Source organism: Ovis canadensis, chromosome 13 (genome assembly GCF_042477335.2).
Source record: "Ovis canadensis isolate MfBH-ARS-UI-01 breed Bighorn chromosome 13, ARS-UI_OviCan_v2, whole genome shotgun sequence".
NCBI classification, from domain to species: domain Eukaryota; kingdom Metazoa; phylum Chordata; class Mammalia; order Artiodactyla; family Bovidae; genus Ovis; species Ovis canadensis.
Window position 1 is genome coordinate 80,205,985 of NC_091257.1, and position 17,793 is coordinate 80,223,777.

At 47.8% G+C, this 17,793-nt stretch overlaps 2 protein-coding genes across 10 annotated transcripts in view; one reads left to right on the plus strand and one right to left on the minus strand.

Annotated features, from left to right (window-relative positions):
• Positions 1-1,849: 1,849 nt before the first annotated feature.
• SPAG4 (sperm associated antigen 4) lies at positions 1,850-6,515 on the plus strand. 2 transcript variants are annotated; one of them, XM_069548449.1, is made up of 12 exons: positions 1,850-2,227; positions 2,763-2,846; positions 3,172-3,238; positions 3,423-3,484; positions 3,706-3,749; positions 4,070-4,095; positions 4,224-4,332; positions 4,558-4,633; positions 4,779-4,894; positions 5,468-5,635; positions 6,137-6,226; positions 6,342-6,515. In XM_069548449.1, the coding sequence occupies exons 1-12, from the start codon at positions 1,918-1,920 to the stop codon at positions 6,489-6,491; spliced, it is 1,302 nt and encodes a 433-aa protein (XP_069404550.1). In that variant the 5' UTR covers positions 1,850-1,917; the 3' UTR covers positions 6,492-6,515. The 2 variants fall into 2 exon arrangements, with proteins under 2 accessions (XP_069404550.1, XP_069404551.1); XM_069548450.1 differs by having other exon boundaries at positions 2,057-2,208; positions 2,742-2,846.
• Positions 6,516-7,738: 1,223 nt separating this feature from the next.
• The window catches only part of CPNE1 (copine 1), a 39,642-nt gene continuing 29,587 nt past the window's right edge, over positions 7,739-17,793 (minus strand). For all 8 annotated transcript variants that reach the window (XM_069548433.1, XM_069548431.1, XM_069548432.1 and 5 more), the window contains 15 exons: positions 17,196-17,324; positions 16,921-17,100; positions 16,702-16,776; positions 16,546-16,617; positions 16,326-16,406; positions 16,069-16,158; positions 15,867-15,953; positions 15,649-15,735; positions 15,496-15,555; positions 15,282-15,415; positions 15,121-15,175; positions 14,811-14,862; positions 9,992-10,125; positions 9,608-9,844; positions 7,739-9,397 (listed from right to left, as the gene is read on the minus strand). In XM_069548433.1, the coding sequence (XP_069404534.1) occupies positions 9,257-9,397; positions 9,608-9,844; positions 9,992-10,125; positions 14,811-14,862; positions 15,121-15,175; positions 15,282-15,415; positions 15,496-15,555; positions 15,649-15,735; positions 15,867-15,953; positions 16,069-16,158; positions 16,326-16,406; positions 16,546-16,617; positions 16,702-16,776; positions 16,921-17,100; positions 17,196-17,324 (1,614 nt within the window). In that variant the 3' untranslated portion in view covers positions 7,739-9,256. The remainder of the gene's footprint in view (positions 9,398-9,607; positions 9,845-9,991; positions 10,126-14,810; positions 14,863-15,120; positions 15,176-15,281; positions 15,416-15,495; positions 15,556-15,648; positions 15,736-15,866; positions 15,954-16,068; positions 16,159-16,325; positions 16,407-16,545; positions 16,618-16,701; positions 16,777-16,920; positions 17,101-17,195; positions 17,325-17,793) is intronic.

Consider the following 17,793-nt stretch of genomic DNA (forward strand, 5'->3'; position numbering starts at 1 on the left):
TACTCCATTGTGTATATGTACCACAGCTTTCTTATCCATTCATCTGCTGATGGACATCTAGGTTGTTTCCATGTCCTGGCTATTATTAACAGTGCTGCGATGAACATTGGGGTACATGTGTCTCTTTCAATTCTGGTTTCCTCGGTGTGTATGCCCAGCAGTGGGATTGCTGGGTCATACGGTAGTTCTATTTGCAATTTTTTAAGGAATCTCCACACTGTTCTCCATAGTGGCTGTACTAGTTTGCATTCCCACCAACAGTGTAAGAGGGTTCCCTTTTCTCCACACCCTCTCCAGCATTTATTGCTTGCAGATTTTTGGATCACAGCCATTCTGACTGGTGTAAAGTGGTACCTCATTGTGGTTTTGATTTGCATTTCTCTAATAATGACCAACTGCTGTCACTTATTGTGTGGTTTCCGGAAAATCCTTTCTCCTCTCTGGGCCTGGTTGTCCACTGTGTAATATGCATGGGATGAACTGCACTGCTTTTCAAAGTGTGGTCTTTAATCAGGATCACATGTGGTTGTTAAAAATGCATTCTTGCTCCCACTCTAGAAATGCTAACGTAATATCTTAAGGTGTGGCTGGGACCTGAATTTCCAGAAGCCACTTCGGTACTATTCTGTTGCACAGCAGGAATTTGGGAACATCTGGTCTCTTGACTAAGTGTGATTCCTTTCTGTTCTAGGTGACTCAGATGGTCTGAGTGTCCGTCTTAGTCACTCACTGGTGTCCGACTCTCTGCAACCCCTTGGACTGCAGCACGCCAGACCTCCATGTCCCTCACCATCTCCCAAAGTTTGCCAAGTTCTTGTCCATTGCATCAGTGATGCCATCCAGCCATCTCATCCTCTGACCCCCTCTTCTCCTTCTGCCTCAGTCTTTCCCAGCATCAGGGACTTTTCCAATGAGATGGCTGTTCGAATCAGATGACCAAAATACTGGAGCTTCAGCTTCAGCATCAGTTTTTCCAACAAGTATTTAGGGTTGATTTCCCTTAAGATTGACTGGTTTGATCTCCTTGCTTTCCTAGGGACTTTCAGGAGTCTTTAGCACCACAGTTTGAAGGCATCAATTGTATACAAGAACAAAAAGATATGGTGACTGAGGGGTACTGAATTCCCCAAAGACCCCTGGTGAATACGGGTCCAGAAGAGATCACAGATCCCTGAGGTCAGAGTTAGCCTGATGACTAGGATGAGAGGAGGAGGAGCCTGAAGGGTTTTTAGAGCAAAAGAGACTAAAAAGGCTGTATTGAGAAGTGCCACATGGGGGTGATCCCTTGCCCCTTCTAAACATCTATTCCTTCATAGATACATGAGCACCTACCACATGCTACATTCCATGGGGTCACAAAGAGTCAGACACGACTGAGCGACCTCATCGACTGAACGACAGTACATGCGAGCTAGAAACTATCTATCGAGGTGCTGAAAGATACAGTAGCGAACACAAAAAAATATCTGCCTTCATAAACTTATCGCTCTACTGGGAGTGACACGTAATGAAGAATGAAATAAAACACATAAGTGCTAAGGGGAAAAACAAAGCAGGAAGGGGGACCGAAATTCCTTCCTGGTAAGCAGTAGTTTTAGACAGGGTGTTTTGGGAAATGCTGTAATGTCACTGCTTGCTTTAACTTGGGAAAGAATAAGGGAGACTGCCAAGGCTCCCAGGGACGTCACGACTGGCTCTGTGACGCCGGCCAGGGCGTTCCTCGGAGACGGCGGTCCCCTCTATGAAGTCAGCAGCCAGACCTAGTTACAGAGGAGAGGGTTGCGGCAAGCCACGGGCCCCGCCGGCTGCACGCAGGGTCGAGGGGTCCGGGCTGCGCGCACCAGCTGAAGGAGGGCCGAGGGCCTTGGAGGCCGCGACGGTGCCTTTGGCATCGGAAGGCCACAGCCCCGGGTCAGGATGCGGCGAAGCCCCCGCCCGGGTTCAGCCGCGTCCCAGCACAAGCACACGCCCAACTTCTACAGCGACAACAGCAACAGCTCTATGAGCGTCACCTCGGGGGACAGCTGCGGGCACCGGTCAGCTGGGCCGGGGCCCGGGGAGCCCGAGGGCAGACGAGCCCGGGGCTCGAGCTGCGGTGAGCCCGCCTTGAGCGCTGGAGTGCCCGGAGGAACCACATGGGCTGGAAGCTCTCGGCAGAAGCAGGCGCCTCGGAGCCACAATGGGCAGACCGCCTGTGGCGCGGCAACCGTGAGGGGCGGGGCCTCGGGTGCGGGCGGGGTCGATCCCGGGTGAGCGGAGGGAAGGGGTGGGGTTTAGAGGGTGGGGTTTGGCGCGGAAGTGGGATAAAACTATCTGGGCACCTCCTAGGGGGCGGGGCCTGAAGGGGAAAAAAGAGTAGGCAATAAATAAGAGGGTCTCCGTGAGGTAGATGGTCCTGGGAAGGGGCGTAGAAAAGCTTGTGATTGGGCACCGCTGAGGAGGCGTGGCCTCGGTTGTTAGCACCAGCGGCTACCAGGCAAACAGGGCAGCATCAAGACCTAAAGCTGGGGGCGGCACCACCGTTTGGGGGTGGGACAACGATTAGACTGAGCTTTCCGGCGTGGGGGTGGGGGTGGGGAGGTGGCCTCAGAGTGCTGCAGGAGCCGAGGGTTGTGTATTCTGTGCGACCAAAACCTGTGAGGCTGCCCTGCTTCTGAGCTAAGGGAACCTGCAGCCAGGTCCTGGGGAAACAGTGGGCCTGCGGTGCACAAGGCCCCAGTGGAGCCCTTGGGCTCCTGCAGAACCAGCTGGCTCTTCCGCAGTCTCTGAGGAGCAGCTCGACCTTCTCCCCATTCTGGATCTGAGGCAGGAGATGCCTTCCCCGCAAGTGTCCAAGAGCTTCCTGAGTACGGTCCAAGCCAGCCCAGATCCCCTCTGACCCCTCTGGCTCCCCTCTCCGAATTCCATTTCTCACCTCTGAGGCCGTTTTCAGTTCTGAGCCCCCGGCCCAGGTCTGATTGTCTAGCCCCTTCCCTGAGCCCGACCCACCTTCTCTAAGAATGAGAATCCATTCTCCTTGTCCCCATCTAAGTCTCCTAGCCCACCCCTCTCTTCCTGAGTCCCCTTCCTAGGTTTTTCTGAACCTCCAACACCACTCTGTGAGCCCCTCCCCCACCATCTCTTTCCCTCCCTAAGCCTAGCCCCTTCTCTGAGCCCCTTTCTTCTTCTCAGGCCTCCTCTTCCAGGTGCTGAGCGTGTTGTTATCCCTGGTTGGAGACGTGCTGGTCAGTGTGTACAGGTCAGAGGGAGGGAAGGGGGAGCCCCAGGGGCTGCTCTATGGAGGGGGTGGGGAGCTGGGCCAGAGCCGGCTGAGGCTTGAGCCAATTCATACCTGTGTTCACAGGAGCTGGGTCTAGGACCCTGGGGTGGGGGCTGGGGATTCTCTGGGGTCTCCCGGCCTCAGCCCCTCTTCGGTTCCTCAGGGAGGTCTGTTCCATCCGCTTCCTGCTCACGGCTGTATCACTGCTGAGCCTCTTTCTGGCAGGTGAGAGGGGGCCCAGTTCCCGGGGCCCCAGCCCTGGAAGCTTTGAAGCCAAACCTGGTACACTTTCTCTGATATCCTTCAGCCCACTCAGGCCCTTCAGAAACTCACAGTTCCTCACAGTCCCCTTCAGAGCCTTCCCTCCTCTTTGCCCCCACTGTCCCTTTTACGCCTGAGAAACCTCCTCCCTTCCCTTCCCCTGAGACCACTCCTTCTTTCTCCAGCACTCTGGTGGGGACTCCTGTACCTCGCCCCTCCTTTGGAACATGTGAGTCGGGGAGACTGTCCTGGGGTTGGGTGGTTGGCAGGCTATAAACCTGGAGGTTGTGGGGAGTCCCCTGGGCCACTGGGGAAAGGGACAGTGCCGGAGGCTATCACCCTAAGGAAAGGCTGGCTATAAACAGGAGATTTCTGGGGGATTGTGCCCAGAGGTGCTTGAGGGTCTGTCTTGGAGAGATGCTTGGAAGGTCAGGAAAAAGGGATAGGCAGTCCTCAGAGAGAAGGCCCTTTGTATCTGGCCACTCCCACACTGAGGTGGGAGCTAAGTAAGCAGCGCTGTTTTTTGTCCCTCCTTCCCCCCTCCAATAGGAACCTAAGGAGATGCTGACTCTAAGGTGAAAGAGGGCACTGGGGTGGGGAATTGGGGGCCTCAAAGGTGCTTCTGTTGGGGGTGGGGAGATCCTACGGGAAGTGGCCAGGGGGACAGGGAGCCAACTGCAGCGTGCCAACCTTCTGCCTGCAGCGAATACCACGAGCGCGTGCGCTCCCAGGGGCAGCAGCTGCAGCAGCTCCAGGCTGAACTGGTTAAACTCCACAAGGAGATGTCCAGTGTTCGCGCCGCCAACAGCGAGGTGAGTCCCGCAGACGCAGCCTGCTCTCGGAACCCGGTCCAGGAGCTTGGCCGCTGGGAGCCTGGCCCCGTGTCTCCGGCCGCTGTGCACTCCCCGCCCACCTTGGAGCCATCCTCCCTCCGCCCTGAGTCTTAAGGCCCGGAGCAGAGCCCCCGAGGACTCCGCCCCAGTATAAAACCTGCCCGCAAGCCCCGCCCCTCCAGTCTCCGCCCTCTCTCTTTTCAGAGGGTGGCCCGACTAGTATTCCAGAGGCTGAGTGAGGACTTTGTGCGGAAACCCGACTATGCGCTGAGTTCTGTCGGTAAGACCCAGGGAGAGACTGAGACTCAGAGACGCAGACAGAACTATGCACAAGATCGGCCCAGACAGACCGACCTCAGACGGACACTGCCTTCGCTGTGGGTCTGGCCTGGGAGCCCCTGACTAGTTGCTTCTTCCTGCTCTAGGAGCCTCCATTGACCTAGAGAAGACATCCCAGGACTATGAGGATGCGAACACTGCCTACTTCTGGAATCGCTTCAGCTTCTGGAACTACGCGCGACCGCCCACGGTTATCCTGGAGGTGGGCCTGGAACAGAGATCCCAAAAGGGAATCAGGGGCGGATTCTGGAGAAAGGATCCCACAGCTCCCTGGGGTTGGACCTGACTTAGCTGAGGGCGTGGCGCCAGAGAGACCCTGCTGGGCATAATTTGGCCGCCTGGAGGTGGGGCTGGCTTGCCTGGGGTGAGGCTCTGGGTGAGGTGGAGGACAACATAATACTGGAGAGACCTGGCAGTGCTTCCCTGGTGGCTCAGACGGTGAGGAATTTGCTTGCAAACGCTCGGTTCGATCCCTGGGTCAGAAAGATCCCGTGGAGAAGGGAATGGCTACCCATTCCAGTTTTCTTGCCCGGAGAGTTCCAGGGACAGAGGAGCCTGGCGGGCTACTCCATGGGGTCACAACGAGTTGGAAATGACTGAGCAACTAACACTTTCTGGCACTGCTAGGGACTGGAGTCCTGGGTGGAGCTCTGCATGGGCCCTTGATAGGGTCAAGCTGATGGAGGGGCCTACCAGAACCAATGCCCAGGAGGCTGGGGAAGGGCCACAGTTGCTCCGTCCTGTGGTTCTGAAGATCTATCCACCCCCACTGCAGCCAGATGTCTTCCCTGGAAATTGCTGGGCTTTTGAGGGCGACCAGGGCCAGGTGGTGATCCGGTTGCCGGGTCGTGTGCAGCTGAGCGACATCACTCTGCAGCATCCACCACCCACTGTGGCACACACCCGGGGAGCCAACAGCGCCCCCCGTGACTTTGCAGTCTATGTAAGTGGGGCTGAGGCCAAGGAGGTGGGGGATTTTCCTACAGAGCACAAGGCAGTCATGAAAACTGGGGCTACGGAGTCTTTGCTTGCTCATCCATAAAATGGAGATACTACCACTTGCCTCTCAGGGTTGCCATAGGTACTTAAATAATCATACCATGTTCAAATATTGGTTATAGTTTATTGAGTCCTTAATCTGTTTTGAGTACTTTACATGGATTATATATCCTTGCATCCACACAACCTATGAAGTGCTATTATCTCCCCCCTTCACAGATGAGAAAAAGTAATTCTCAGATAGAGGAGGTAACTTGCCCAAGGTCACACAGCTAACAAGTTGTCAGGCTTAAATTTGCAACTTGATTTCTTTGAGCCCAGATTCCACACACTATCATCCTAACACCGAAAAATAAATGAGTGTGCATACAACTACTGAACACAAAGTAGGTTCTCAACACCTCCACCTCCACCTCTGTTCCTCCACTCACTCTTCACTTACCAGGGCCTCCAAGTTGATGACGAGACTGAGGTCTTCTTGGGGAAATTTACCTTCAACGTGGAGAAATCTGAGATTCAGACTTTCCACCTACAGGTATGTTGGTCTCTTGGAGGTGAGGGGTCTAAGAGAATGGGACAGTGAGGGAAGATTGGGAAGGAGGGCAGCCCTTGGGAGAGCAGACATTGGCATCATCCATTTTTCTCTCCAGAATGACCCTCCAGCTGCCTTTCCCAAGGTGAAGATCCAGATTCTAAGCAACTGGGGCCACCCCCGCTTCACGTGCTTGTATCGAGTCCGAGCCCATGGTGTTCGAACCTCAGAGGGGGCAGGGGACAGTGCCACAGGGGACGCCCATTAAACATGCTGATTGTTGGGAGTGGAAGTCTGTGCTGAAAGAAGCTGGATCAGTGCTGGGAGGTCTGTTGTGGGCAGGGCCTTTGGTACGTAAATGTGGTGGGGGGCGTCTATCAAACTGCCTTCTTCTTGGAGAAGCCCAGATCAGTATAGTAGCAGCAGTAGTTCATGTGTGTGGAGTGTTTACCATGCACCTAAGATAGTACTCTGGATGTTATATGCCTTCTCTAACTAATCTTCACAATCACAAAGGGAGAAACCATTCAAATCAGGAAAGTTGCAAGGTCACACAGCTAGTGAAGAGCGGAGCCACAGTGGGACCCTGAGCCTACCTTTCTCTAAAGGTTGCCTTCTTGCAGAGCTACCAGTTGGCATGAAGCCATGCTGTGCCCCTCACTTCTCACCCCAACTCTTGCTAGGTGCAGGTGCAGGCAGAACTTCCCATTTTTTTCAGGTAAAATCTTAGGGAGACTTGAGAACCTGTAGGGGCCATTTGAGTCAGAAATGATGCAGGCCTGATTATCCCCACTCAGGTTGTTTTACACTAAAACTTGAGTGTTCCACTATGCTAGGAACAGTACAGGCGGTAGGGTGTTGACCAGTCCCTGCCCTCCAGGAGCCTGACAAGGAAGAGAAGATGCTCCAGAAAACGGGACAATTCACTTATTGATCCAATAACTCTTCATTCAAAGGGTCAAAAGTAGAAATGGAGGGAGAAAGATGGAGGAGACGGACATCAAAGGATTAATGAGTTCTACTCAGGCAGAGGACTCGAAAAGGGGAAAAAGTGTCAAAGAAATACATGCAATATCTTGCCTGTTAGGATCCTTTTCACTGTGTTCATGTTTTGGAAGAATCTACAGACTATGAACAGTGTTATACCTCTAGGAAGTGGAATCCAAGTGTATGTGTGAGGATGGACCATGTATACATCTGTTTACATTTGGGGGTTATTACTTTTATAATTTGAAGACAGAGGGAAAAGAATCTATTGAGTACTCTTAAAAGTCTGAAGTTTTCTAACTAATACAGCTTTTCTGGAGGGGGCATTTTTACAATAGGTGCTGAAGTCTTAACTTTTTTATACTTTTTAATCACAGCAATTGCATTTCTAAGAATGGATCCAAAGGATACACAGATAAAATCTAAGTTACTACTTTAAGGATGTTGATCACACTGTTGTTTATGAAGGAAAAAATGGAAATAGTATCTAAGAAGATAAAGTACACTAAAAATAATATGTAGCCAATAGAAATGGTAATATAAGAGACTGTTTAATGTCATGAAAAGTAAGTAATATATATGGATAATTTTTTAAAAAACAAGCTAGGTTACATACACACACACACATACACGAAAGCAAACTAGGCTGACATACATAAAATTTTTAAATTTCCATATCAAAAGAGTTACATAGACCAAAAGACACTATAACTGAAAAGATAATAGCCTGGGAGGAAATATTTTTAACATGTATAAGAGATAAAGGGTTGCTGAACAACTATAACAATAAAGGCTGTAAAGGACAACAACAACCTATGAAAAAGCTATTCATAAGAGATACAATTGAAAAATAAACATATAAAATGATACCCAGCCTTTGTAATTCAATAAATTCAATTAAAACTGAGTGGTTTTGCCTGTCATATTAATGAAATGGGTAAAAAACTGTTATGAAATGCAATTTACAGTATCTATTAAAATATTAAGTATTCATATCTTTTGATTGAACATTTTCACTTGTAGGAATAAAATTTTCATAAAGAAAACCAGCAGGGACCCAAATCTTGATAAATTAGGGATTGGCTAAGTAAGCTATAATATACTCATACACAGAGTAATCTATAGGCATTAAAAAGAATGAAGTCGGTCGTAAGTTCTAATGGGTAAAATACCAAAAATACAATAAAACAAAGTGCAAACAGTGTAGTAATCTAGAGAAAAAAAATTTGTCAGACATAGGACATACATCCTGCCCATTATCTATCTCATACAATATATTTGAAATAATTTTGTACTAACTAGCATACATTTAAAAAACATTTAAAGCATACTAAAACAGTACATACAGTATGGTCCCAATTCTGTAAAATAAAAAATATGCATCACTGTAAATATGTATAAAGTATTAAAAAAATATGCACCAAATACTTTAATGGGACATGGGAGTTTGGGTGGTATTTTTCCCTATAATGAATATACATATTAATTTTCTAGTAAGAAAAAGAATAGCTATTAAAAAAAGTGAGGCTTGGAGCCTATTTTTAGAATTAGAACCACCACTGCTCCACCTTCCAGGGAGTCAGGCACAGCCCTTGATCCCCTCCCCTAACCTTGTAATTTGTCTATGCTCCCAGCTCAGCTCTGCTCTGTGGCAGGGTGGACTAGGTGTTTGGCTTATATACTCAGTCTTTGCATTTTCCAAAACAGAGTCAGTGTCTCTAGATATCTGGCCGGGAATACCCAATTTCTTGGAAGGAGAGGATTCCTTTACTCCAACAACCCCTAAAGTCAACACGTAAGTTCAGAGAGGAGAACTAACCATGGCTAATGGCAGATTCCCACCTAAAACACAGAGTGGTAGCAAAGGAGTAGTCTTCATCTTTATTGAATGAGGGACTCCAGGGGCAAGCAGGTGAGATCAAGGGTAGCAACAGCAGGATTAAATATAAAACATGAAGTGCAAGCACTAGGGAATGCGGGACCTTAAGGGCTGGGGACCTTAACATGGGACTGAGAAATGGCCACGGTCGACCCCTTCAAGGGAATCTAAGCCTGGGGGGCCTGTGCAGGGCCCCTGGCTGCAGGTGGAGGTGGCTTCAATGGGGCCCAACCTTGGGCCCTGAAGTAGGAGACCAGTTGCGTGGGTACTTCTGCAAGTACAGTCTGTGCCAGTGCCTCTCGAGGGGCCTGCCAGGAGAAGAGGGGCAAGTTCAGTGATGGGCCATAATGGCTTCATTTGTACAAGGTCTACATTTCACACCCAAGAAAGGATACAGAATCCAACACCTAACCCTGCCCCAGGTTCAGGTGAAGAGATAAGTATCCCCACACACATCCGGGAGAGGTGGAAGGCTGAACTCCCAGCTCTGTTCTGTCCCCAAGCTTGCCCCTACTCACATTCTGGAAACGCCGGTAGGGCACAAACTGCACTATGTCACGAGCGGCTGCCTCCCCGGAGCGTGTGTGCAGGGGTCCACCATCAGCGTCCAGCTGCTCCATGGCCTCGAAGTCGGCACAACCCACACCCACTATGATCACCGACATGGGCAGGTAGGAAGCACGAACCACAGCCTCACGTGTGGCCTCCACGTCTGTCACAGCACCATCGGTCAGCAGCAACAGCACGAAGTATTGCTAAAGGCAAGTCCGTTCATATACTGAGGCAGACCCTCTAAACATCCCAGCCACACATTCCCACACTGACAAGAAGTCTCTTGTTATATAGTCCTCAAGGGAGCACCCCCACCCCCTTCCTCGCCCACTACCTCCTATAACCCTCACCGAAGCATTCCTCTGATTTGCAGCCTGGGCTGCAAACCTAGCCACATGGTTGATGATGGGTGCAAAGTTGGTGGGCCCATAGAGCCGGACTTGGGGCAGGGCCTGGCGGTAGGCATCCACAATGCCCTGGATGCCTAGAGAAGAAAGGCAAAAAATACCATGAAATACTGGGCATCTTGGGGTTCTGCCAGCCCTGACGACACTTTACCCTGGCCATGGAGATTTGGGAACTTGGGTGGATTTCATTCACTCGCCCCTGTAACCCAAGGTTTTTAACCTTACCCCACAGATGAGAAAATTAGGGCCGAAGAGAGGAAGGGCACGTGCCCTGAACCGCAGCTTGAATTAAAATCCAGATTGGGGGAATCCCTGAACAAATCCAGGAGAGTTGAGCATCAAATTATAATGCACTTGAAAAATAATGAATTATAACCCATTTTATAAAATAAGAATCCACAGAGATATAATAGATAAGGAAAAGCTCTTAATGCAGAAGAAATTATAGAATCATTTGACCATCAGAGATAATTGATTAAGGCAAAGATTATCAATGGATGCCAAAAGGTAAAAATTGATGAGTGATTGGATATTTATATAGTATCAAAGTATCCTTCCAAAGGATGATGATTATTAGTTTAAAAAACAAAAACATGCTCACTCACCCACAGTCAATTAACAAAGGAGGCAAAAACATACAACAGAGAAAAGACAGTCTCTTCACCAAGTGGTGCTGGGAAAGCTGGACTGCCGCAAGTAAATGAATGAAGTTAGAACACTCCCTCCTACCATACGCCAAAATAAACTCTAAATGGCCTAAAGCCTTAAATATAAAACACAACGCCATAAAACTAAAAAGGGATATAGGCAAAACATTTCTCAAGGAAATAGGAATAAAAGCAAAAATAAACAAATGGGACCTAATCAAACTTACAAGCTTCAGTACAGCAAAGGAAACTATAAACAAGAAGACAAACTACAGACTGTGAAAAAATGTTTGGAAATGATGTGATCAACAAGGGCTTAAATTCCAAAATATACAAATAGCTCATACAACTCAGTATCAAAAAAAACCCACATAATCCAATCAAAAAGTGGGCAAAAGACCTAAATAGACAAATTTTTAAAGATACAGATGACCAGTAGTCACATGAAAAGATGCTCAACATTGGTAATTATTAGAGAAATGCAGGGAATTCCCTGACGGTCCAGTGGTTAGGACTCTGTGCTTCCACTGCAGGGGGCACATGTTTGAACCCTGGTAAGGAACCAAGCTATTTCAAATCCTGAAAGATGATGCTGTGAAAGTGCTGCACTCCATATGCCAGCAAATTTGGAAAACTCAGCAGTGGCCACAGGACTGGAAAAGGTCAGTTGTCATTTCAATCCCAAAGAAAGGCAATACCAAAGAATGCGCAAACTACCGCACAATTGCACTCATCTCACATGCTAGTAAAGTAATGCTCCAAATTCTGCAAGCCAGGCTTCAGCAATACGTGAACCATGAACTTCCTGATGTTCAAGCTGGGTTTAGAAAAGGCAGAGGAACCAGAGATCAAATTGCCAACATCCGCTGGATCATGGAAAAAGCAAGAGAGTTCCAGAAAAACATCTATTTCTGCTTTATTGACTATACCAAAGCCTTTGACTGTGTGGATCACAATCAACTGTGGAAAATTCTGAAAGAGATGGGAATACCAGACCACCTGACCTGCCTCTTGAGAAATGAGTATGCAGCTCAGGAAGCAACAGTTAGAACTGGACATGGAACAACAGACTGGTTCCAAATAGGAAAAGGAGTACGTCAAGGCTGTATATTGTCACCCTGCTTATTTAACTTATATGCAGAGTACATCATGAGAAACACTGGACTGGAAGAAGCACAAGCTGGAATCAAGATTGCCGGGAGAAATATCAATAACCTCAGATATGCAGATGACACCACCCTTATGGCAGAAAGTGAAGAGGAACTCAAAAGCCTCTTGATGACAGTGGAAGAGGAGAGTGAAAAAGTTGGCTTAAAGCTCAACATTCAGAAAACTTAAGATCATGGCATCCGGTCCCATCACTTCATGGCAAATAGATGGGGAAACAGTGGAAACAGTGTCAGACTTTATTTTTTGGGGCTCCAAAATCACTGCAGATGGTGATTACAGCCATGAAATTAAAAGATGTTTACTCCTTGGAAGAAAAGTTATGACCAACCTAGATAGCATATTCAAAAGCAGAGACATTACTTTGCCGACTAAGGTCCGTCAGTCAAGGCTATGGTTTTTCCTGTAGTCATGTATGGATGTGAGAGTTGGGACTGTGAAGAAGGCTGAGCATCGAAGAATTGATGGTTTTGAACTGTGGTGTTGGAGAAGACTCTTGAGAGTCCCTTGGACTGCAAGGAGATCAGCCCTGGGATTTCTTTGGAAGGAATGATGCTAAAGTTGTAACTCCAGTACTTTGGCCACCTCATGCGAAGAGCTGACTCACTGGAAAAGACTGATGCTGGGAGGGGTTGGGGGCAGGAGGAGAAGGGGACAACAGAGGATGAGATGGCTGGATGGCATCACTGACTCGATGAACGTGAGTCTGAGCGAACTCTGGGAGTTGGTGATGGACAGGGAGGCCTGGCGTGCTGCGACTCATGGGTACGCAACGAGTCGGACATGATTGAGTGACTGAAGTGACTGAAGGAACTAAGATACTGCATGCTGTGTGGCATGGCCCCCACAAGTGAAGAACTGCAAATCAAAATTACAGCAAGGTATCACCTCACACCAGTCAGAAGGGCCATCATTAAGAAATTTACAAGTAACAAATGCTGGAAAAATGTGGAAGAAAGGGAATTCTACACTGTTAGTGGGAATATAAAATTGGTGCAGCTACTATGGAAACAGTACGAAGGCTCCTTAAAAACCTAAAAATATAGTTGCCAAATGATCCAGCAAGCCCACTCCTGGGCATATATTTGAAGAAAACACTAATTCAAAAAGATACATACACCCCAATGTTCATAGCAGCATTATTTACAGTTGCCAAGACATGGAAGCATCCTAGATGACCATCAACAGATGAATTAAGAAGGAGGTGGTATATGAATAAAGCTATCTATGAAACAGAACCAGAACCACAAACATGGAGAATACACGAGTGGTTGCCAAGTGGGAAGGTGTTGGGGGAGGCATGTGAGTGGGAGGTTGGGGTTAGTAGATTTAAGCTTTTATATACAGAATAGATAAACAAGTCCTACTATATAGCACTGATTACTATATTAAATATCCAATGATAAACCATAATGGAAAAGAGTATTAAAAAAGAATATATATATGTATAACTGAATCACTTTGGTATACAGCAGAAAGTAACACATTACAAATCAACTATACTTCAGTTAAAAAATACTAAAATAAAAAATAGATTCAAATAATTTTGAGAAAGATGTGTCTTAAACTGTTTCTTTAAAAAAAAACGAATAAAGGGAATTCCCTGGTGGTCCAGTGGTTAGGAATCCACACTTCCACTGCAGGGTGCCTGGGTATGGTCCCTAGAAACTAAGTTCCCACGTGCTGCATGGCACGACCAAAAAAGAAAATATTTTTTAAATTAAAAATGAATAAAAATTAATTAAATGTGTGTGTGTGTGTGTGTATAAAGGGATGAAATATTGCCATTGCAGCAACATGGATGGACCTAGAGATTAGCACACTAAGTAAGCCAGAAAGACAAATGCCATATGATATGCGGTATTCAGAATCTAAAATATGATACAAATGAACCTGTATACAAAACAGAAACAGAGACAGAAAACAAATTTATGGTTAACAAAGAGGAAAGAGCACAGTGGAGCGGTAAATTAGGAGTTTGAGATTAGCAGATACAAATCACTATATATAAAATAAATAAGGTCCTCCTTTATAACACAGGGAACTATACTCAATATCCTGTAATAAATGATAATGGAAAAGAATATGTTTATATATATAAACTGAATCATTCTGCTGTACATTAGGAACTAATACAACATCATACATCAACTATCCTTCAATTTAAAATGTTTAAAATAACATATAAAGAAAAAAACAGTACTTGTATAGAAGAGAAACCTGGCAGATTCCACCTCAACCGAATGATCAAAGTTAATAAGACTGGTAAGAGGATAAATCAACATATGCTTCCGGAACATGCAGCATGTTCTGTGGTATTCCTGCCAAAAATGCATAACTTGAATCTAACTATGAGGAAATAGGTAAACCCAAACTGAAGGACATTCTACATATTAACTGACCTGTAATCTTAATAAAAGCACAGATCAGATTAGATCAAGTCAAGTTTTCAATTTCAGCATGTTTACGTGCAGGTGGCTAGGGAAACATGGGGTTTGGTCCTCTCTAGACAAAAGAACCTGGAGCAAAAAGTACCCTGAATAGAGCTGCAAGGAGACATCAATGCTTCTACTGATGCCCAAATAAGTACCTGTGAGCCTCTAGGCAAAGATAATAATGATAATATAACAGCTACCATAGTTTAGAGAGCAATTAGAATGTGCCAGGATTACTGCTTCAAGCTTTATTATGCAGCTTCTTAAAATATTCAATATCCTATAATATTTCTTATTATGAAGCCAAAGCACACAGAAGCTAAGCAACTGGCCCCAAGTCACATGAATATCAAGTGGCAGGATGAAGATTTGACTCCAGAGGCCTAGTTGTACAATCCACTCCTCTAGACAGTGGAGTCAGGTGTCTATCTCCCCACCTTCATTCTCCCTTGCCCACACAAACTTGGCAGAGATTGGACAGATACACCTTATGCTGGAGGATGGGGGACTTACCTGCACAAAAGGGGTTACTGGGGTTGAAGTTCAAAGCAAATTCATGGGAAACCTGAGGGCAAGAATAAAAATGAGGTAATGAGGTTCTTTCCCCATGACCACTTGTGTGCTAAGAAAAAGGGCACTAGGATATGTACAAAGTGTTATTTAGGAGGTATTCAGTCCTGAGCATCTGCTGTACACATGCCTGTACGGATGAATCCCTGCAATTCCACATAAAGCTGGGCGCCAAGCAGCAAGTTTACCACATCCCCCCTGATCAGGACCATGAAACTAAAAACAGGAGCAGTGGAGGGGAGAAAACACTCACCTGCCAGTCAGGGGGTACTTGGGCCCCAAATCCAAATGCTGGGAACAGCTTGTCCCTGTGAGAAGACAAGCAAAGGGAGAAAGAGGCAGTGAGAGGACTACGAGCCCGGAGGCTAACAACGTCTGCAGGGAGCAGCGAGGAGGAAGAGCAAGGCTGCTTACGAGTCATAGTCCTGAACCACACTGCCCACGCTCCACAGTGCCGTAAGGTACTCATTGACCCCTGTTGGGCTCAGGTAGTGCAGAGAATCAGGTGAGGAAGGGTCTCCGTTGGAGCCTGTGAAGTCCACGCCCACCTGCAGGGAAGGCAGGAGGAGAGTTGAAGGCCATCTTCGAGCCCCAGATCTGTCTTCTTGCCCCTGATGAAGCAACTTACAGTGAAGTTGATTTGACAGCCTCCCATCACATAGTCCAAGAATGAATGTTCTGTTTCTACCTGTAGTTGAAACCATGGTTATAGCTGGAGTGAAGGGACTGGGGTCATGGAGCTTAGAAGTCAAAGGCTGGGTCACATGGGCTATTGTCTCACCTGACAAATCTTGACACAGATAGTTCCAGAGTTCTTGTAACTTTTCTTTTTCTGCTGTTTCTCAGGGTGAATGCATTCAAACTCAGCCTAGTAAGGAAAGAAAAATTAGAGTAGAAAACTTCCAGAGCCTCAGCCAGGATGGGAAGTGCCTTGCAGTCCCTCTATTTCTGGGGCTGTAGTCCCTATGTCCACCTCAATATCCCTGAGCCAGCACTCACTGGGGCTGCTTGCAGCTGAGCCAAGCTGGTGTGGAAGGTACCAATGAGGTCATGTGAGCCATCACTGTCATAATCGCAGCATCGCACCTAGGAGGGAAGGTGTGTGTGTGCGTAAAGGCCAGGAGGCAGGTGGCAGGTGAGGATAAATCCCTCCCTAGACTCTCTGCCCCTGCTCAGTCCATTCAGGAGGCAAGCTCCTCACCTGGATGGGTGTACTGGGGTCTCCCCCACAGAAATGTTGAAGGGGAACAGAGAACCGTTTCCAAGTAGGATTCAGGTTGTTCTTGATGACCTGAGGGTAGAGTACAAAGCTTCCAGTGAGCGCTGGGTTGGCATGTGGGGAGCTGCCATCCTTCCCTAGCCATAAGCAGACTCCTCCCTGTGCTCCAAATCTTGGTAGTCACAAACCCCAGGAGATTCTCTCCTGCTCCATCACACCCAATCCCAGGGGGCTCACACCTCTGATCTGTATGCCAGGTGCCATTTCCCATCACCCTGACGGAAAAACTCCAAGAACGGATCCGATTTTCCCAGGAAGTCCTGTCAATGTCACAGAGACCCCAGTTATAAGACGCAGGCAGAGACAAACAGTATGAAAGACCTCTGTCCCCTCCCACCTCCAATACACCACCCCTGTCTGCTTAACTCCTGAACCCCCAGGGCCTCCTTCCATACACACCTTCTTATCCAGGTTTCTGGCTTCCACCTCCATGGTTACTACACGATTATCTTTCAGCTCCTGAGCTGAGACCTAGGTAGGGGAGGCAGGAGACTGTATCGTCTCATGAATTCCTCACTGATATGAACACACTCCCCCACCAAACCCCAGCCTTACCGTGATGGTCCCCCGCCCAGCAGGCTTTCCAGGCTTCAGCATCAAGGGCAGAGTTAGCATCCGACTGGATACAATCTAGGGCAGGGGATGGGGGACCAAGATCTCAGACAAGGTTAGGTCCTGTTGACCCCCACCTCCAAGTTCTAGGCTTTCTGGGTTATCTCACAGGGCTCTGACTCAACCTGTGTCTGAAGGATTCTAATCCTTGGACCTACATACCTGTCCCAGGGAACACTCAGCTCCTCCTAGGAAGTCATCGTCCCCCAGCTCAGGTGTCTTATTGTCTATGTCATAGATGCCAAATCGGAGCTTTTGGACTGTTTCAAAGTGGTACTCAAGCTGCAGAGTCTTGGAGAACTCAGGGCTCGAGCAGTTGCGTACTCGCTCAGTCCGGCCAAGCTGTGGGCAAGCCAATAAGCATGACAGTCACGCACCTTCCACCCCCACACAGTCCTAGCATCCCTCCACGATGTTAACCCCATAGTCCTCCTTACCTCAGTCCAGTTGCCCCCTCCCACATCCTGTAAAAGGACACAGAGTGGGTCAGACTTGGAGCCGATGTCCTTGTCAATGAGGTGGTCACATGAAACAGACAGCTGAACCAAGGTCACACAGTGGGCCATCTGGGGGGGTGGGGGGTGGAAAAGACACAAATTAGCCACCGAGGACCCTTTTCCACCTTTCCCACCTTTCCCTGACTGTAGCTCCTAACTTGTAAAGCCAGTCAGCTTCAGCCAGGCAGGGCTGAGCCTGTGTCTACCCCCATGACACCTAAGGAAAAGAAGGCTCTATAGGTTCCAAATTCCTCCAATCCCCTTGGGTAGGGTCAATGGGATGGGAGATGGCGATTACAGCCAACCCTGATCCAAGAAAATGACAGTAAAATGCAGAAAACAGTGTACTGGCCTCCATCAACAACTTTGACCCAAAACTAGTCCTCAGCCCCAAATTGGGTCCTAATCCCAATAATGCTTCCTGGACCTGGACCCCAAACTTATCTTCTCAGAGACCAATCAATCTCACTCTGATGCCTTTACTGGCCTTAGATCAGACCTGAGTCCAAGTTCTAAGCCCAACACTGCCCAAAATACA